The following is a 21688-nucleotide window of genomic DNA, read 5'->3' as shown; positions in this document are numbered from 1 at the left end:
GTAATTTGTGTTAATGGTTTAGTCGTGTGTTTTTGTGACAGCTGTTGCTTTAGCAACCAGGCAGTGGAGGGCCTTCTAGGTATTGGCACCCACCCCGTGGAACGCGCTCCCTTCAGATGTCAAGGAGATAAAGAATTACACAGCTTTTAGAAGACATCTGAAGACAGCCCTGTATCGGGAGGTTTTTAATGCTTGATGTTTTTATTATGTGTTTAGATATGCTGTAAACCGCCCAGAGCGGCTGGGGAAACTCAGCCAGATGGGTGGGGTATAAATAATAAATTATTATTATTATTATTATTATTATTATTATTATTATTATTATTATTATTATTATTATTATTATTATTATTATCTTTCTGTATCCCACTATAAGGGATGAGGGTGGCGCTGTGGGTTAAACCACAGAGCCTAGGACTTGCCGATCCGAAAGTCGGCGGTTTGAATCCCCGTGACGGAGTGAGCTCCCGTTGCTCAGTCCCTGCTCCTGCCAACCTAGCAGTTCAAAAGCACGTCAAAGTGCAAGTAGATAAATAGGTACCGCTCCAGCGGGAAGGAAAACGGCATTTCCGTATGCTGCTCTGGTTCGCCAGAAGCAGCTTAGTCATGCTGGCCTCATGACCCGGAAGCTCCCTCGGCCAATAAAGCGAGATGAGTGCCGCAACCCCAGAGTCAGCCACGACTGGACCTGATGGTCAGGGGTCCCTTTACCTTTACCTTACCCCATTTAAACTGATTTTTAGATATGAAGTGGTATAGAAATGGTCTAAATCAATCAATCAATCAATCAATCAATCAATCCCTGTGCAACCTCTATTCCCCAGTTGCCCTTGGAGGAATTCAAGGTCACCTCTCCTCCAAGGAGGCATCCCTGTTGCCCCAGACACAGGTGCACTCACACTTCTCCAGTGAACAGGCCCAGAGCTCATGGTTCTCACCGTCCTCTGAACGCCATACCTGTAAACAATGATAAAAGAACAGCTGGGCTCATGGTCTTGTTTGCCTGGGGACACAGAGTCACACAGCTAGCCTGGCAACTATCTTAGGCCACTTCCACTTCTGGAAATGAATGTTTATTAAGCATTCACCCCGATTTGTTTGCACAAAGTCTTGGAGGTAATATACAACGTCCGCTCTTAATTGAGCGGAAGCTCTGTCTTGTTTGCGGGGAGGTTATATATAACAACCTCTGTTTATTGAGAGTGTGTCTTCCTTGCTTGGTGCGGAAGTTATGCATGTGGCCTTCCAGATGTTGCTGAACTACAACTCCCATCATCCTGGACCATGTTGGCTGGGGTTGATGGGAGTTGTAGTCCAGCCAGAGGGCCACAGGTTAGCCACCCCAGGTCTGGAGCATTTAAAGCACTTCACACATCAGTCATGCTTACAGCAACCTCTGCAAGGCACTGTGTTATTATTGCACCATGCTGCAAACAAGTTGCGCTCAAGGCCACTTACTGAGCCTGTTAATAGGCGAGGAAATCTATTGGCTACCACACTACAGGAGCTCCCAACCTTTTACTGAACAATGCCCAAAGGAGGTGGTTACATCTCTAAGGAGATTGTTCCAGCACTGGTTATAAATTAAATACAGCTGTACCTTGGGTCTCAAACGACTTGGCTCCCGAACAAATAGGTTCCCGAACGATCGAAACCCGGAAGCCGAATGTCTGACGGAGCTTCCGTGGCTTCTGATTGGCTGCATGAGCTTCCTACAGCCAATCAGAAGCCGTGTTTTGGTTTCTGAATGTTTTGGAGGTCAAATGGACTTCCGGAAGGGATTCTGTTTGACTTCCAAGTTACGACTGTACATCAAATGCAATTCACCAAGATGCCTAGGACAGCCATCCATCATAATCCTTAGGATGCCCTTGAACTGGGAGCTTTGGAGTACAAAGATACCTGTACAATGAACCAGCAAACTACACATCACAGCCTCTGAGTGGGCAGCTTATTATCTTCAAGCCCAGGCTTGACCACACCCAGGATGACGATTGGATCCCCTCAACAGGAAGGAGCATAAGAGGGCTTCCTGTTCCAGATAAGCCTTCCTTGACCAACTGGATCGTCTGGTGTGTTCCTGTATCCCTTTAGTCCTGACTTCTGGCTTGCACCTTGATCCTGCTAGTCCTTCAGTTGTGACTTCCTTGCACAGCTCCTGGCTCACCTCAGATTGTGTCCCATGGATGAACCCCGTTACTTCAACCACCAGCCAGCAGCGTGTGGTCAGTGGAGTAGGGGGACCAGGCTAAGTCCCCTAAAGGCTCCAAGAGCCCTCCCACCACTTCCCCAAAGCCCTCCCATCTTTGGGAGGATGAAGCAGGGCTCCAGTATCCTGTGCCTCCTTCCCAAAGCCCGGGCAGCTTCTGCCTGGTGTAGGGAGGGAAGTGTGACACTCACAATCACCCTTGCAAGCTGGTGCCTCTGGCCTCGTTCTCCTAAGAAAAATGTCATTGCGTGCCACTGCCATCGGCAGCCATGAATAGTTAGCAAGAAATATTTTTGCTACCTCTTTCTCCATGTGTCTGTTTAGGAGATACAGCCTCCACAAGGGATGTATTGGAATAGATGATCTATGTTGGGACCAGCAAATAAACTTTGGCTTGTGGGAGTGGGGTATGTGGCCTTCAAACCTCCCTCTTCTCGGGCTGGGAAGATGCCCAGAGTGTAAAAGCCTCCCCAACTGAGGATTTTAAAGGCACAGACTGGGTCGGTTGGCAGGAGCTAGCCCAGGCAAAGGCAAACTCCGCCCTCCAGATGTTTTGGGACTACAGTTCCCATCATCCTTGACCACTGGTCATGTTAGCTAGGGATCATGGAAGTTGTAGTCCTACACTCGAGTAGGACCCTGGCAGAGACACATGCCCAACTGGCATGTTCCCTCCCTCCTAGTCGATCGTTCGGGAGCTTCAAAATTTATTCAGCCCGAACATCACAGCGACCGATGCCAACCAACACTGGCACACTTAGGGATCCGCAGAGTCTTCGCAGCCTGCGTGACAGACCTCAGCAACTCAGCATTTCGGCTAATCTACTTTATTTACATATTAACACACACGGAGCACTGCAACATGGCTCCCTCTCTCTCTAGCATCAGACAGCAAAGAAAGAAAGAACAAAGGACAATAGTCCCACTTCATAGAACACAGTAACACAAACATCTTGTCTCCGTCACTTCCCACTTTGTGGAGTCAAAACATACTGTCATGTGACAGACAACAATCCCATGACTGCAATCACGGAGCAGGAATTCTAACAGGGCTAGGCCAACCTCTGCCTTCCAATGCTCTCCTTTCTTAGCGAGGCTGCAAAGCTCTGGACAGCTCTTCTGCTTGGAAGCTCTTGAAGGTGTGGATTGAGTTGACCGCCAGCCAAATTGTTCCATGCCTTCAGAGTTCCCCTTTCTTAGCAAGAGGCTGCTTGATGCAAGGCTGCCTCTCTACTAAGAGCACACCTCTATGGTGGGGTGGTGGTTTTTGGAGCAGTGCAATTCCCCACTGTTGTACTGAACAAAGTGGGCATAGGATTTGGCGGCTACTGCACCAGTATAAAGCCAGGGAATCTCTGTCCCTGATGTAGATAAGATGGTAAACAGGTTTCTGCACACCTACAGCCATGTCCCAAGCTGTGTACACGCCCCAAAGCCTTTGTCATATGATCAACCATTAAACCAATGTGTGTTTAAGATAACCTCACAAACCAAACATTTCTAAAGAGCACCAAAGTATGCATTAAAATACCTAAAAGGAACAAGGTGTTTTTTATAAAGAATGATACAGCTGGAGCAATTAGCCAATAGCCAATGACTAACAAGAGTAGCAGAACAATGTTTCCAGTGACTCCATCACGGGAGAAGAAAATTGCAAAACTAATTGCAAAGAGCCTCCAGACTCTCAGCATTCTATGAGAGGGCTTCAAGCACACGCTGGGAAATTTCAGTTTGCACAATTAAAGGTGGATTAAAGCACTCTGCCTCTCTTGTGCTGCGAATCCATTTAAAAAACAAACAGGTTTTTGTGGTTTGAAAAGTGATGTGGAGATGCACTGAAAAGTGGGGGGGTGAACAAATGACTCGTGGGAAGACGTTTCAATCCGAACGAATGCTCGCTGTCATAAGACCGCCCCAAGACAAATATGAACAAATGCTTAATCAAGACCAGACAGAGGGTCCCTCCAGGCACCCTGATTATTATGCATTCATGGTGGTTTATGTGCAATCCTGCTTTCAACACTCTTTTTAGCCTGCAGAAGTTTCAGGGCAGGCATACGGTTTCCAATCAGTGCACATCCCGTAATTTTCTGCTGTAACTTTTTATACCAGAAATGTCTGACATGGGCGTGTCCCATTTTTGTTACACTCTAGTTCAAGAGTTACACAGTGACACGGGTGGCGCTGTGGTCTAAGCCACAGAGCCTAGGACTTGCCGATCAGAAGGTCGGCGGTTCAAATCCCCGCGAGGGGGTGAGCTCCCGTTCGGTCCCAGCTCCTGCCCACATTGCAGTTTGAAAGCACATCAAGGTGCAAGTAGATAAATAGGTACTGCTCCGGTGGGAAGGTAAATGGCGTTTCTGTGCACTGCTCTGGTTCGCCAGAAGCGGCTAAGTCATGCTGGCCACATGACCTGGAAGCTGTCTGCGGACAAACGCCGGCTCCCTCGGCCTATAGAGCGAGATGAGCACCGAAACCCCAGAGTTGTCTGCGACTGGACCTAATGGTCAGGGGTATCAGGGGTACTTTTACCTTTACCTAGTGCAAGAGCAACCCTCCTGGCGGCAGTACAGTGGTACCTCAGTTTAAGTACTGAATTCGTTCCGGAGGTCCGTACTTAACCTGAAACTGTTCTTAACCTGAAGCACCACTTTAGCTAATGGGGCCTCCTGCTGCTGCCACGACGCCAGGGCACGATTTCTGTTCTCATCCTGAAGCAAAGTTCTTAACCTGAAGCACTATTTCTGGGTTAGCGGAGTCTGTAACCTGAAGCGTATGTAACCCGAGGTACCACTGTAATGTGATAACACTGGGAAAGAAGCACCAGCCAATGCTCTGTGGCAGGTGCACTATAAATCCATCATGAATGCACTAGGATGGAGTCCATGACATGTTGCAGAACATACTCACAAAAAGAACCACTGGTCCGAAGGGTCATAGAATCATAGAACTGTACAGTTGGAAAGGAGCCCAAGGGTGATCTAGTCCAACCCCTGCCACACACAAATCTCAGCTAAAGCATCCAGGACAGTCTCTGCGCAACAAATCATGATGTGTGCTCAGTCAATAGATCTTCTGGAGGAGTCAGCTCTGTCAGGAGCTCGTCCTACACTCCAGTAGGACCCCGGCAGAGACACATGCCCAACTGGCATGTTCCCTCCCTCCTGGTCGATTGTTCGGGAGCTTCAAAAGCTTTCTTCAGCCCGAACATCACAGCGACCGATGCCAACAGACACTGGCACACTCAGGGATCCGCAGAGTCTTCGCAGCTTGCGTGACAGACCTCAGCAACTCAGCATTTTGGCTAATCTACTTTATTTACGTATATACACACACGGAGCACTGCAACATGGCTCCCTCTCTCTCTAGCATCAGACAGCAAAGAGAAAAAAACAAAACGACAACAGTCCCACTTCACGGAACACAGTAACACAAACATCTTGTCTCCGTCACTTCCCACTCTGTGGAGTCAAAACATATACCGTCATGTGATAGACAACAATCCCATGACTGCAATCACGGAGCAAGAATTCTAACAGGGCTAGGCCAACCTCTGCCTTCCAATGCTCTCCTTTCTCAGCGAGGCTGCACAGCTCTGGACAGCTCTTCTGCTTGGAAGCTCTTGAAGGTGTGGATTGAGTTGACCGCCAGCCAGCTTGTTCCATGCCTTCAGAGTTCCCCTTTCTTAGCAAGAGGCTGCTCGATGCAAGGCTGCCTCTCTGCTAAGAGCACACCTCTATGGTGGGGTGGTGGTTTTTGGAGCAGTGCAATTCCCCACTGTTGTACTAAACAAAGTGGGCATAGGATTCGGCAGCTACTGCACCAGTATAAAGCCAGGGAATCTCTGTCCCTGATGTAGATAAGATGGTAAACAGGTTTCTGCACACCTACAGCCATGTCCCAAGCTGTGTACACGCCCCAAAGCCTTTGTCATATGATCAACCATTGAACCAATGTGTGTTTAAGATAACCTCACAAACCAAACATTTCTAAAGAGCACCAAAGTATGCATTAAAATACCTAAAAGGAACAAGGTGTTTTTTATAAAGAATGATACAGATGGAGCAGTTAGCCAATGACTAACAAGAGTAGGAGAACAATGTTTCCAGTGACTCCATCACGGGAGAAGAAAATTCCCAAACTAATTACAAAGAGCCTCCAGACTCTCAGCATTCTGTGAGAGTCAAAACATACACCATCATGTGATAGACAAAAATCCCATGACTGCAATCATGGAGCAGGAATTCTAACAAGCTCAGCACCATACAACATGTGGCAATTCCTAAAGGCATGACCTCCCTCTTCCTGACACTCGTCCCCGCTCTCACCTTCGTGCACTCTCCTGACTGCAAGTCCTTCTGCAGGGCGACTTCCAGATTCCCATTTCCCTGTGGAGAACAGGGAAAAGAAAATGCAGTGAGTGCTGCACAGCTACACCCCCCGCCTCCACCCTATAGAACAGTATCTGAACCATAGCAGGAGGGGGAAAAGAGTGGCAGTCCAGGACTTACTGTGCTGGCAGCTTGAGCGATGGGGACCCAGGTACCCTCCTCAAAGACATGTGTAGAAGAGCTCCCTTGGGAATGCTCTGTCTTCCGAAGCAGCAAACGTTGCTTGGTTTGCCAAGGGCTTTCTGCAGTATCTAGGGGAAGAGAAAAGAAAGATTCAATGAAAAGCTTGGCCGCAGGATCAGTCCACGGATCTCATCTCCGTTCTTGGGAATATATGAGAAGAGCTCTGATAGTCAAATGGAAATCGCAGGCAGGACTTGAAATACAGTCATACCTCGGGTTACAGACGCTTCAGATTGCGCGATTTCGGGTTGTGCACTGCGCCGAACCCGGAAGTACCGGAACAGGTTACTTCTGGGTTTCGGCACATGCGCAGAAGCGCTAAATTGCACGTTGTGCATGCGCAGAAACGCTGAATCGCAACCCGTGCGTGCGCAGATGCTGCACTGCGGGTTGCGAACGTGCTTCCCGCACGGATCACGTTCGCAACCCGAGTGTCCACTGTATAAGCAGAGGAATGGGAATGATAAAAGAAATGTTAATGTAGGATATAGGTTATAGAAATAAGTATAGTATTACATTTAAGGCAGCTGATAAAGGATTTGAGCGGAAACGTCATGGAAGTAAGGACGCAAAGTCAAAACGTTAAGGGAATATTGTATTGAAATGGAACTGAATTTTGTTAAATTGTATGAAAATCAATAAAAATTATGGGAGGGGGGAGAGAGAATATAAGAAGAGCCCTGCTGGATCAGGCCCAAGGCCCATCTAGTCCGGTATCCTGTGGCCGACTAGAGGCTTGTGAGAAGCCTGCACACTGGACATGAGCACAAGAAGGCTGCCATTCCCAGCCACTGCCATTCAGAGGTATGTTAAATACCTCTAGTCTAGTCCAGTGTTTCCCAACCTTTTTTGGGCAAAGGCACACTTGTTTGAGGAAAAAAATCTCACGGCACACCACCATTACAGCCCCATGACGTCAGCGCGCAGCGTCACGCCGGGAGGGACGCACGAAAGTGAAAGTTTTCAATTTTTTCCCCTCCCCCTTGCCGGGGAACCTCCAAGCTTTAGGGGTCGGGGGGGAGGAGGCAGCAAAGCGAGGGACTGAGGGACGGCGGCAGCTGAGGCGGCGGCGGCTGTTGTGGTGGTGGCGGCGATAGCGGGCGGAGGAGGGGGCGGTGGCGGGGCCGAGGTGGCCGGCGGCGGCGGGGGAGGCGGCGGCGGGTGGAGCAGGAGGGCGGCCGAGGCCGGTGAGGGAGTAGGGTTGCCCGGGGCTTGAGGAGCCATCGCCGGGAGTTGCTGCTGCGGTTGTTGCTGCTGCTGCCCGGACATGCCGGCCTCCTCCTCGTCCGCTGTCTCGCGCTCCTCCCTTTTGCACGCGCTGCCCCGCCGCCGCCCCATTGGCTGGGTCCTGTCAGCTGATCCTGTGTGTGTGTGAGGGGAGAATGGAGAGAGAAACCTCGGCACCACCACCGCGGAGCCGCCCCCGGCTCGACGCGGATCCTCGCCGCCGCCGCCTCTCGCCGCCCGACTCGCCCGCCTCCCTCCCACGGCACACTAGCCAACTTCTCACGGCACACTAGTGTGCCGCGGAACACCGGTTGGGAAACACTGGTCTAGTCTAGCCTGGCGCTCAGAGACAACTGTGGCACTCACCTTCCTGCAGGCAGCTTTGGAGGTAGGTGTTTCCGTTGCTCCTGACCTGCACAAAGGGAAAGCATGGGTCAGTAGGAGGTCCTGTCATGCCCTTGAGTTTTTCCTGGAGGCACCTAGCCAGAAATGGAAGGCTAAGGCAGATTCTCCCTCTCTCTGCTCAGCGCCCCTTCAGCGAATCGGCAGGAGAAACGGAGCCCCTTCCATTTCTCCTCCCGCTTCGCTGAAGGGGCGCTGCGCAAAGAGGGGGAGATTTTTTTCCCTTGTTCTCCCCCTCTAAAACAAGGTGCGTTCTGTGCGTTCAGGTCAGGGAGCAGCGCAGCAAACCCTTCCCGCCCCCCCACCCATACCCTGACTGGACATTTTGCGATAAGGAAATTGAAGACAGGAGGTGGAGAGATCAGGCCACCTTTACAGCAGAGGTTGGCAATCAGAGTGAACAGGACACTGCCCCATCAAACTCAATCTGCCTCCGTCAGCCGCCTGATCTGCAGACCTGCCTGCTTAGAAATAGTCCAGGGGGCTGGCAGCTTCCTCCTCCTCCTCCTCCTCCTCCTCCTCCACCTCGGTTCAGTTCTGTGCTTGTAGACCCAAGCAGGGAGGAGATTGGGGGCAAAACTAGAAGCAGGTGACTCTGCCTGTCATTGGCTCTTTGGCATCACCTCCTATTGGTGTCCCTGCCTTCTGCCCCCTACCAGTCCCCATGGCTGGACCTACCACCACTACACCTTTGCCACTCTAGTAAGGAATCACTCTGGTAAGGAAATTCTCTTTGGTCTCTTTCTCTGCCGGTCACTAAAAAGAATGAGCTCCAGATCAGAACAGTGAAGGGGGAGCCCAATTCTGACTTTCAAAATGCCTTAAGACAGCAAGCCCACATTATACAGGACCACAGGAAGGTGGACAATAGAGGCTTAGCCATTGTTCTTGAATGGATTGTGGCATGGGGTTAGGGTTAATTATGTGGGTCCTGTTACGATATTGAAGCAATGCAGCCGCGAGCTACTGCTAGCTTGAAAGCAAAACATAATGGGAATGTTGGGACTGTTCCGTGGGAAACAGAGGGACAGTCAATTCACAGTGCAGAGGGCACCAGAATTAGCTCAGAGTGTAATATGAGCTGTACAGGAAGTACAGGAGGAGTTTGTCTCTCGGCTGTTGGAGTTTGAAGAGAGCAGACGTGTTTTCTGTAACGCTTTAAAGACAGAAATAAAGGCATGTAAATACGTTTCTGTCTATCTCTTTCCCCTGCCCGGGGGGGGGGGGCAGGAAAAAAGTGATGTGTTCTTCTCACGCCGAGAAGGATCGCCTATCGCGACCTAGCCTGTATCCTGCTGGGGAATGCAGACAGGGAGGTCAACCGGAGATCAAGCCGGGTGCCTGGAGAGTGGCCAGTTTCTCCTGATAAAGGCTTGATTCCCAACATCTCCTACCTGCACACAGATGTTGGGGTGGGGTGTCAGTCCTGGGAACTCCTGTGGCACCTAAGAGGTTTGGAAAGAGTTTGTTACAGTCACAAAACTCACAGCTCACCTGCACATCCATCCCTGCCCATGTCTTCACCACCAACCCAGCCATACCCATTGGAAGGGAACTCTGGTGCAATTGCCTCAAACCCCTCACGCTTTAGACCTGCTGTCAGATGCTCTTGGCTTGAAGGGCTGCTTCTTATCCCAGCACACCACAGGAATGAGGAACCAGGGGCCCTATCAATGTTGTTGGACTCCAACTCCCATCAGCCCCAACCGACAGGCCCAATAGTCGGAGGGTTGTCCCAGGACAACTGGAGGGCTCCCTCATCCCAGCTGTAACATGTAGATGTCCCATAATGTCCACATTTCCACAGAACGCAGGTGGGTGATGTGCAGCTCTGGGGCTGATGTGGTCCTCAGCCTGACCTCGAAAGCCCTCTGCAAGTGACAAGACTTCTCACTAGGAACTCACTGCAAACCAAGTTAATTGGAAATCAAACACTCTTCTTTCTTTCTGAGGTCCTGGAGCCTGCACAAAGTAGTAACTCCAACCTTCCCATCGAGGCCATACCTCCGAGTTAGTTCTCCAACAACTGGCCTCCTGGGTCATGACCACCTTTTCACTTAAAGGGGCCATCTGCCGGATATTTAATTGATCGTGTCTACATCACATAAGCAGCCTGAATCATAGATCCTCCAAGTGTCCCCTTATTTTCCAGGGTTTTACAGAAGCCACCCCGGTTTCTGATTTGATCCCGGAATGTCCTGCTTTGCCTTAAAGGTAAGGGTAAAGGCCTTAAAAAGGTAAAGGTAAAGGGACCCCTGACCGTTAGGTCCAGTCATGGACGATTCTGGGGTTGCGGCGCTCATCTCGGATGTCCCTACAGTGGTACCTCAGGTTACAGACGCTTCAGGTTACAGACTCCGCTAACCCAGAAATAGTACCTCGGGTAAATAACTTTGCTTCAGGATGAGAACAGAAATCACATGGTAGCGGCGCAGCAGCAGCGGGAGGCCCCATTAGCTAAAGTGGTACCTCAGGTTAAGAACAGTTTCAGGTTAAGAACGGACCTCCAGAACAAATTAAGTTCTTAACCCGAGGTACCACTGTATTTTCATCGGAGTGTATGGACCCCTGAGAGCCACGCAGATAAGTAACTATCCAGCTTTTAGAAGACATCTGCAAGCAGCCCTGTATAGGGAAGTATTTTTAAAAATGTTTTATGTTTTATTGTGTTTTTAAATATGTTGGAAGCTGCCCAGAGTGGCTGGGGCAACCCAGTCAGATTGGTGGGTATTATTATTATTATTATTATTATTATTATTATTATTATTATTATTGAATAGGATGTCCCTATTTTCATTGGAAGACTGTTGGAGGGTCTGGAGACTTACTGGACTCCACACAATCCACACTTGCCATCTGGTCCACATCTCCTTTCCCCACCCCACTTGCTCCTCTACTCACTTGTGGGGTGAGGGCCAGGTTCAGCTGGGGGTGCAGTGGGTGGCAAGAGGCATGGGGTGCCCCCCTCCAGCAGGGAACCAGCTCCCCTGGGAGGTCGCACGGTGCAGAGAGAGAGCAGGTCAGCGTCCCCTCAAAGACTTTAAGTTCCAGACGGCTCTGTTTCCAGGACCTGGACAAGGCCTCAGCATCTGGAACAGGAAGTCAAGTCTTTGTAATAACAGGCGAGAATGTCCTTCATACACTATTCCAACACATACACACCCTCCGCTCTTCCTCCCAAAGTACACATAACTATGGCAAGTCCTCCTCCGTCAACATGTTCAGGGATGGCCTAGTTACAGTTTGCTGCCTGAGGTGAAGATGTCAAATACACACACCCTTCTCCCCACACTTGGTACAAAAAGATGCCTGCTAAATCCTGCTTTGGCCAGCATCCCTCACCACACCTGATAGTAACAGGTTGGCCTAGGGCAGGCGACAGAAAGAAGTCTACCTGAGACACATACACAAGACCTTCAACACCACCTTGAGACTCCCTGCACTTCAGTAGCTTCCTGCCGCCTGAGGTAGATGTTCCCTTCTGCCTAATGGTATGACCGGCCCAGAATAACACACCCCATGTTAATGCTAACATTTTAGCTTTTTGAAATTCTGGGTCCGATGTGGACTGGATTTTTTTAAAAAAACGCTTACCGCTTGAAAAGGGGCACAGGTGAGTTCGGGGCGAATCTTCTTGGCTTCCGACGTTGGGCCAGACCTATGAACACAATACCCAATAGAATAAGAAGCCAAATGCAAGGAAGATGTGCAGTCGTGTGTGTAATGGGGGGGGGGGAGAGAGAGAGAGAGAAATCACCTGGTGAATGGCTGTGCACATGCAGCTTACCACATGGTGTCCTCAGCCATTACGCTTCTTCTCAAGGTCATCTGGGTGAAAGTACAGTCGTACCTTGGTTTTCGAATGCCGCAAATCGGGAAGCGAGTGTTCTGGTTTGCAAACTTTTTTTGGAAGCCAAACATCTGACGCGGCTTCCGCAGCTTCCGATTGAGTACAGGAAGGTCCTGCAGCCAATCGGAAGCTGCAGCTTTGTTTTCTTTTTCTTTTTCTTAATAATTTTTATTAACCGGCCAATCAAATCAAATTAAATCACATCACATAAATTCCAAATTACAAAGCCGAATTTTAAATTTTGTTGTTGAGGCGACCCATCTTTCAAGATCCGAAGGGGGATTCTGAACATCTTCTTGCTACTGCTTTAATGTCCAAATCAGTCCAAACAGAGTTCATAATTCTATCCAGTCTTATCTTGCTGTTTCCACATCACATCTTGTTCATATATTTTCTCTTTTTTCTTTATGATCTCTTCTGATAGTCTCCTTAAGCCGATAAACACCAATAATAATCCTGTGTGAATTTTTCCGTTCTTCCAATCCTCAAATCGAGATGGTTTCCATATATCATCGCCTTTGTAGATAACATCGCTCTTTCCATCATTAACTACAGAACTGTCGTTCTTAAGTCCCTCTGAGGAGTTTCACCCACAATATAAAAACAGCTCTATTTCTCTATTTCTCCTCCCAGACTTTAGTCCTCCGACAGAACTTCCCAATATGCAGCTTGGTTTTCAAATGTTTTTGGGAAGTCAAACGGACTTCTGGAACAGATTCCGTTTGACAACCAAGGTAAGACTGTAACTTGTAAACCAGCCCTTAAGTCCTGGAAATAACCACGGCTCAAACCAGAGCACCATTTAGGGACTTGCATCACCAGGTTTGAGGTATTCCAAAAATGCTTTTACTCATGAAGAAATTGCAAAAAAAAAAGTATAAGGACTGTGGCGCTTGCCCTCCTAGGTGACATCACGCTGGGTCATAAGGAAAGGGTTAAGTGAGTGTGAAGTGATTGGCAAGTGGGTACCCAAGGGGAGGAGTTAGAGTTAGAGTTAGTGTTGTTAAGGAGTCAGTCGGGTGTTACAGAAGAGAGAGGGAGGATAAGTCTGTGGGTTGAGATACTTTGATGTGAGAGAGTGAGAGAATCTGTTAAGAGGAGTCAGATAGACAGTTGGGATAATCTGTTAGAAGTTATTAGGAAGGTATAGGCTGGTAATGAAACTAAGATAAAGAAACTGACAAGAAAAATTATCTGAAACCATAAACTTGTTAATGCTTATAAAAGAAACTTGTTTATTTGGTTTAATGTTAACAACTGTCTGGACTCTGTGTGTGCCCGAGTGAAATGGGTTGGTGGCAGTGGGGAAGCAATCACAGTGGTGGCACAGGGATCAGTAGACCGTCAAACGTCCGGGGACCCAGTAAGACCCAGGACTTACTCCGATAAATTGCTACGTGAAATGATTCATGTATGAAAACTGGGATTAAAATTCTGTTTAAAAAATCAGGGTTCTAGCCAGACTTAAACCTTAACCCACTATTTTAGGACATTAGCAGCTGGGCCAGAGTCAAATCAAACTTGTCACAGGTGACAAGCTGGTGGCTCTCCCATCAGCCCCAGAAAGCATGGTCAAGGATCAGGGGTGATGGGAGCTGTAGTTCAACAATACCTGGAGGAACACAAGTTTCCCACTGTTGCCATAATGTGAGGAAGGGTATGGCTTAGAACACTGCAACTGCATCGCACATTTAATGCATGCTGAAAGCACCTGGCTTCCTGCAAAGAATCCTGGGAACTGTAGTTAAGCTAGGAATGCTGGGTGTTGTGGCTCTGCTAGGGTAAACTACCATTCCCAGGATTCTCTGGGGAAAGGCATACACTTATTTAAAGTTAAACGTGCATCAGGTGTATAGCGAGGGGGGAAACTTTGTGGTGTGTGTAAAAATCCTTACCTCCACGCAGAGACAGGGTAACACCTGGTCGATAGGCAAGCTCACATTCTCGTTTCCGGTCTAAATACAAAACAGGGAAGTGACGTGAGTGAGAGCAGCTTAGCGAGAAAAAGCTTGCCTGGTCTCAAATTCTTCCTGCCCCTAGACACTGTTATAAGAATTCTAAGGTCCCAAATAGAAAATAAACGTTCATAAATGTACAAGGCAAACACATACATAGGTATATAAACCACGTGTCTGAAATAGTACAGAAGAGCAATCCTGAAGCCATTTTGACTCTCCCAAACCATTTTGACCTCAAATATTTCCCTGCAAGGAGGAAGGAAATGGGAAAGCTTCTCCACTGCCTTTTGCTACCTGTCTTAAGGGCGTATTTGTGTATGAATAGAGTGAGTCTGTGACCTGGATTCAGGAATTAAAGTATTAACCATCACAAAAGAAATGGCCAGACTGCCCAGGTAATGCAATCAATGACCATTATCAGATCCTGGCAGACAGAGTTTCTGCAACAGACCACCTCCTTCTGTGATGTATGTATGATGTTTTGCGGGGGTGGTCTTGGGCTACAGGGCGGGCAGTTTCAAAAGTCTATATAAGGGCTTGCGCACCATCGTTCAGGGTTCTCTCCTCCCTCCTGTGTGTGGTGAGTGGAGACAGGCTTACTAGCTGCTTTGCGCCTCAATTTTCTCTGGTTGGCCTCTGTTATTTTCTCCCAGCAATAACTCACTTAAGGACTCTTGGATACCACAAAAGGGGAAAGGAACAGTTTTTTCTTATAACAACATCATTAGGATAAGAAAATTAGTGAAATGTATGGCTGACTGCATATGACTGAAATGTATGACTGACAGCATCTTAAAAAGTAGAGCCATCACCTTGCCAACAAAGGTCCGTATAGTGAAAGCTATGGTTTTCCCAGTAGTGATGTATGGAAGTGAGAGCTGGACCATAAAGAAGGCTGATCGCCAAAGAATTGATGCTTTTGAATTATGGTGCTGGAGGAGACTCTTGAGAGTCCCATGGACTGCAAGAAGATCAAACCTATCCATTCTTAACGAAATCAGCCCTGAGTGCTCACTGGAAGGACAGATCCTGAAGCTGAGGCTCCAATACTTTGGCCACCTCATGAGAAGAGAAGACTCCCTGGAAAATACCCTGATGTTGGGAAAGATTTAGGGCACAAGGAGAAGGGGACGACAGAGGACGAGATGGTTGGACAGTGTTCTCGAAGCTCCCAGCATGAGTTTGACCAAACTGGGGGAGGCAGTGGAAGACAGGAGTGCCTGGCGTGCTCTGGTCCATGGGGTCACGAAGAGTCGGACATGACTAAATGACTAAACAACAGCAACAACAATGACTGACTGCACATCTCTTTTTGGGTTTGAAACAGGGGGAAGGAATTCAACATCAGGCCAAGGCAATTGTTCCCTCAAGGTAAGTATTTAGGTTTCCCAGACAGAATCCCACCCCCCATCTCTTCTCCTGCTTTTCTGGGGGTTCTTATGATGATGATGATGAGGAGGAGCATTCAGCTCAGCTTCTCGGCGGAGTCTTCTTCTGCTCACCAGCAATTTAGGTGCGCCCTCGCCCAGCTCTTTGAATGCATTCGTCTGATTCAGATACAGCCACATGGAAAAGCGCTGTCCCTCAGGGATGTCTAACACATGCAGCACTGCCTTGTCTAACTTCCTGGAGACCTCCAGTCTGGGCACTGCAGGAGAGAGGAGGCAGTCATGAATACGCTACATAAATTCACACTTTAGAGAAAACAGCAAGTTAAGTGGCGACATGATACAAGTTTATAAAATTATTTGTGGCATGGAGAAAGCGGATAGAGGTTTATTTGTTTTTTAATCCCTCTTGCAGAACGCTAGAAATTGTGGACATCCAGCGAAGCTTAGTTTTCTCTAAACTAAGAAGTCCCAAATTCTGTAACCTGTCCCCCCGGAGGAGTCGCTCCATCTCCTTCATCTTGGCTGGCTCTTAGTGTGGACCCAGGAGATCGAATCTGAGCGTCCACAGCTGCCACCCACCATAAACCACCATTGGCAGGATTGGCAGCAACCAAGAAAAAAGAACACCAAGCACTCAGGCCAACTCAATAGTCAATAGTAACAAAAACTAATCCATTCAAAAGTATGTATTCTAATAAAGATTACAAGCTCAAATAGAGATTACAAACTCTAACAGAGATTACACGTAGTTGTTATCCATTTTCTACGTTTCTCTAGGATAACAACTACGTGCGGGTAGATCAACATGTATCTTGAGCATGCATATATTTATCCGAAAGTCTTCAAACTTACAAACTTCAAACTTAAAAATTACCGTAGATTCCGGCGTATTAGGCGACTGGGCGTATTAGACGACCCCCCAAATTAGCAGGTGCAATTTGAGGGTTCATCTTATTAGCCCAGTCGCCTAATACACTGGGCAGCTCCGCGCTGGGAGAAAGCCGCCGCAGCGGGGGGCGGGGGCAGGCTCTTTTCCGGGGTTAAAAAGTCGCCTTATACGCCGGAAACTACGGTAGCTGATGAAGGTGAATACATCGAAACAGGGCCCTGTCCTGGTTTCCAATCCATAATTTGACTTCTGCTCTATGATTGAAACTGAGTCTCCATCTGCAAGCTGATAAATTATAAGGATCAACATTACTGTCGAGTGAAAAAGAGAAAATCTTTGTAACGAATTATTGTGTTATACATCTCTATTTGAGTTTGTAATCTTCATTAGAATACATACTTTTGAATGGATTCGTTTTTGTTACTACTGAGTATTGAATTGTGAGTAGGGACCACTCCCACTATTGAAACTTACATTGGCCTGAGTTCTTGGTGTGCTTTTTTCTTGGTATACAGCATTTAATAACGAGGACTGGCAGCAACAGGAGCTGATATGCTTGTGATAATATCTTGTTCTCTTGTTAATTGCGCTGTTTTAAATGCACATGTTATACTTGACTTCCTTTAGTCATGTTTTATTTGGAAATGTTTAAGATTTCTTTTCATTAACATTTCTGCATTAAATGTGCATTCTGTACTTGAACTCCTTCGTAACATTTTATTTTGAAATCTTTAAGATAATATTTTAGTTTAATTATGTTGCTTTGAATATATATATTAAATTCATTCAGTAATGTTTTATTCTGGGTTGTTTTATTTAATGTGTCAATGTATTGCAAACCATTCTGAGATTTTTGAAATGGATAATAATAATAATAATAATAATAATAATAATAATAATAATAATAATAATAATAATTTTGGTGGACCTTTTCCAATTGCAATATCCTTCTTGATGTGAGATGACCAGAAAAGTATACACTGTACAACTGTGGCTGCACCACAGATTTGTATAATGGCATTATGATAGCAGCAGTTTTATTTTCATTCCTTTCCTAATGATCCCTCGCGTTGATGACACTCAGCAGTGGAAGTGCTAGACCAGTGTCTTGCCTCAGTAATGAACTGGATGAGAACCAACAGACTGAAGCTCAATCCAGAGAAAACAGAGGCACTGTTAGTGGGTGGTTCGCTAGACCAGATGGCTGGGAGGTTGCCTGTTCTTGTTGCACTTCCTCTGAAGGAGAAGGTTTGTAGCTTGGGGGTACTCCTGGATCCTTTGCTGTCGCTCGAGGCTCAGGTGGCCTCAGTGGCCTGGAGTGCCTTCCATCAGCTTCGGCCCAGCTACACCCAGTGGTGGAGCTTCATGACAGGGATAGCCTAACTACTGTTGTCTATGCTCTGATAACCCCAAGGTTAGATAACTGCAATGCGTTATACGCAGGGCTGCCTCTGAAGATGGGTCAGAAACTTCAGCTAGTGCAGAATTCAATGGCAAGTTGCTCACCAGGAGCAAGCCGGTTTGAGCATATTACACCGATTCTGGTCCAACTGCACTGGTTACCAATTAGTTTCTGGGCCCAATTCAAAGTGCTGCTTTTGACCTATAAAGCCTCAAATGGCTCAGGACCACAATACAGTGGTACCTCTGCTTACGAACTTAATTCCTTCCAGAGGTCCATTCTTAACCTGAAACCGTTCTTAACCTGAGGTACCACTTTAGCTAATGGGGCCTCCCGCTGCCACCGTGCCGCCGGCACGCGATTTCTGTTCTCATCGTGAGGTAAAGTTCTTAACCCGAGGTACTACTTCCGGCTTAGCGGAGTCTATAACCTGAAGTGTTTGTAACCTGAGGTGTTTGTAACCTGAGGTACCACTGTACCTCAAGGACTGCCTCTTTCTATATGGACCTACCCGGACCCTGAGATCATCTTCCGAGACCCTTCTTCGTGTGCCTCCTCCTCAAGAGGTCCAGAGGATTGCAACACAAGAAGGGGCCTTCTCTGCAGTGGCTCCCCGTCTGTGGAATGCTTTCCCCAGGGAAGTTCGCTTGGCACCTTCATTATACACCTTTAGCCGCCAGGCAAAAATGTTCCTTTTAAACCAGGCCTGCAGTTGATTTGATTGACATTCTAGGCCCTTTTTAAATGTGGTGGGAGGTTTTTTTGGGGGGAAGGGGGGTTATTGGGTTGTTGTTTTTATTTTGATTATATATTTTGTGGTTTTATATTTTGATTTTATTCTGTGATCAACACTGAAACCTCCGGGTAAAGGGCAGTATATAAATTCAATAAACAATAATAAGAATGATTTGCCTTTTTCACAGCGGTCGCAAACTGGATCAGCGTCTTCCTCTGTTACAAATTTTACAGATATCAGATGCGTCTCCATCGTTTCTTTAGTCACTGGAACTGTGCCTGTAAGCACCTCTGTCCCAGTTCACAGAGTTCACCTGCTCCATGCAGGTTACTCCCAAATTACGCAAACAGGACACATTTTACAAAACGGACATTCGTTTCCAAGTATTCATCAAGCACAGAATGGCATTTTCAAACTTCTCTCTGTGTGGACTCTTATGTCACAGAATCTGCAATTGTGAGTAATATAAATGTGCTATTTAAGAATGAAAGCTGGGGTTCTCTGAAAGCAGGATGGACTGGATACGCACCAAATTCCACTCTTGCACAGTCATCTTTCCCCTGACTAATAAAATTTGAATTACGTGGTACTGCTTTGCCTGTATGAAGGTTAACATATCAGGGTTAGGACATGAGTCCTTAATATGCAGAAAACCAGAAAGCTGCACTACACAAACTTTGGACCTCATTCAAGGTGTTGTTCCACTTTTACTCAGAGTAGAAGCAATGAAATTAAGGGATGTGACTAGGTTAGCTCCATTTGGACCAACCGCGAGTAGAATTTACTTGGATACAACAGGTGGCTGGGACAACCCTCTTGTCCACCACCTGATGCCCCTATGACATCAGACGATGGACAGGTGAGTTATCCCAATCGCCTGCCAACGACCCTGGCAAAGTGCCTCCCAAGCTGGTTGTTGGTTGCCTAGGAACCAACCAGGGGCTTTGCCAGCATTGGACTGGTAAACCTGGTTCTTACAGGGACTGGAAGTGTGGTCAAGTTCCCCACGGGAAACTCATTTGTGCAGTTGATAAGCTTGAACTCACCTGGCTTTAAAACAACAACAACAACAACAACAACAACAACAACAATTTATTATGAGTTTCCCCAGCCACTCTGAGCGGCTCCCAACCGAGTGTTAAAACAATACAGCATTAAATATTAAAAACTTCCCTAAACAGGGCTGCCTTCAGATGTCTTTTAAAGATAAGATAGCTGCTTATTTCCTTCACATCTGAAGGGAGGGCATTCCACAGGGCGGGTGCCACTACAGAGAAGGCCCTCTGCCTGGTTCCATGTAACCTCCCTTCTTGCAATGAGGGAACTGCCAGAAGGCCCTCGGCGCTGGATTTCAGTGTCCGGGCTGAACAACGGGGGTGGAGATGCTCCTTCAGGTATACACCTGCTATATGCAGAGATTGACCATACAGGGAACCTGGTTATGTAGCCAACCTGCTCCTGATATGACAAAGGATGTCAGATTTGGAGCAGACTGGCACCGTTTGCAGGAAGTGGTCTCCGGGCCTAACTGTGACTCAGGTTGGGCCAAATTTGTCCTGAGGGCTGGAATGTTCCTCAGTCCTGTCCTTGTTGGACCTTTGGTTTCGACCCAGAAAAGAGGCGGCTTTAGCCTTAGGAAAGGTTGCCGCCGTAGGAACGTTTTGAACGAAGCTCAGATCCCTATCAATCGAGCCGCAGGGAGTTTAGCTGGCTCTGGCTGGTGGCTGCGTCAGGGCCGCGGCACTGATAAGAAGTCGGTGGCATTGCTACATACCTTGGCAGAGGCGGATGGCATCTTTTGCTCTGTGCCAGGTGCAGTCTGTGGGAAGAAAACACAGAAGGAAGGCCTGGAGGTTGGGTGGTTGCTCTCCTCCATTTCCTCAGCTGCTCACTTCTGGAGCAGGCCTGAAAGGCACTCACCTGGCCCAGAGTGGGTCTTCCGCAAGGGTTGTGCAAACTGATAGTGGGGGTGAGTTAATGCCGTGATATGCAACTCCCCGCTGAGAGCCACCGGGAAGCAGTCGAACTGGAGAGAGCCCTGGGAAGGAAGGGGGCAGGAGTGTCAAAGGTGAAAGGAGCACACACACCCCTCTCTTTCTCTCACACACACTATCACACCCACAGACAGGAACACACACACAGAGGGACCCAATGGGGATGCCATCTGTCGCACTTCACCTTTCCCATTGGGAAAGGCGAGGGATGTCTTTGGGAACCACCACATCCTCCTCAAAGTGTTACCTCCCACCATCCCCACTAGGGTGGGAGGTTGGACCTGCCTGAAGTCCTGCTGCTTATCTGGGGCTACTGCTTCAATGGTCTCCCCAAACACCGGTTGCTTAGTGCCCTGACAGTGCAAGAGAGGCTGGATAGAGCAGCTTAGCGCAGAGCTCAGAGGGAGAGAAGCTCTGTGGCTGTGGATCATTAAACGTTTTGTGTATGCTGCTGCTCCAGACACCATATTGGCGATGATCTTTTGACGTGGAGGGGCTCTTGAAATTGTTTGGAGGGCATGCAGGCTGCCAGTTAGCCACAGAAGGCTCCAAGCGGCTTCTGGAGGTTCCCTCATTGCGAGATGTGAGGTTACAGGGAACCAGGCAGAGAGCCTTCTCGGTGGTGGCGCCCGTCCTGTGGAACGCCTTTCCGTCAGATGTCAAGGAAATAAACAACTATCTGACTTTTAGAAGTCATCTGAAGGCAGCCCTGTTTAGGGAAGTTTTTAATGTTTGATGTTTTATTCTGTTTTTAATCCGTTGGGAGCCGCCCAGAGTGGCTGAGGAAACCCAGCTGGATGGGGGGGGTATAATTTATTATTATTATTATTATTATTATTATTATTATTATTATTATTATTATTAACGGCAGAAATTGCAGCTCCATGGCCCACCAATTAAGGTCAGCTAAAACGGCATCTAAAATACGCTTGTATATCAGTGGGGCTTAATATATCTTGCCATTTTTGCAACCACACTCTGCAGAATTTAGCATTGTCAAGGAACCCGGTTGTCCTTTATCAAAAGGCAAGCGTCTAGCCGTCAAAGATAAGCTGC

General features: G+C 47.7%; 1 protein-coding gene across 2 annotated transcripts in view; it reads right to left on the bottom strand.

The window, feature by feature from the left end:
• IL17RC (interleukin 17 receptor C) overlaps positions 1–21688 on the bottom strand; it is a 51695-nt gene that overhangs the window by 11776 nt on the left and 18231 nt on the right. The window contains exons 6-16 of one of the 2 annotated variants that reach the window (XM_081182143.1): positions 20559–20676; positions 20413–20457; positions 15723–15868; positions 14158–14217; positions 12007–12070; positions 11314–11501; positions 9807–9857; positions 8377–8422; positions 6721–6851; positions 6538–6597; positions 900–957 (exon numbers count right to left, since the gene is read on the bottom strand). In XM_081182143.1, the coding sequence (XP_081038269.1) occupies positions 900–957; positions 6538–6597; positions 6721–6851; positions 8377–8422; positions 9807–9857; positions 11314–11501; positions 12007–12070; positions 14158–14217; positions 15723–15868; positions 20413–20457; positions 20559–20676 (967 nt within the window). The remainder of the gene's footprint in view (positions 1–899; positions 958–6537; positions 6598–6720; positions 6852–8376; positions 8423–9806; positions 9858–11313; positions 11502–12006; positions 12071–14157; positions 14218–15722; positions 15869–20412; positions 20458–20558; positions 20677–21688) is intronic. The other variant, XM_081182144.1, reaches the window with a different exon arrangement.

Source organism: Podarcis bocagei, assembly GCF_964188305.1.
Source record: "Podarcis bocagei genome assembly, chromosome: 2".
Classification (NCBI taxonomy): domain Eukaryota; kingdom Metazoa; phylum Chordata; class Lepidosauria; order Squamata; family Lacertidae; genus Podarcis; species Podarcis bocagei.
Note: the sequence above shows the minus strand (reverse complement) of the source record. Positions and strands in the feature narration are given on the sequence as shown.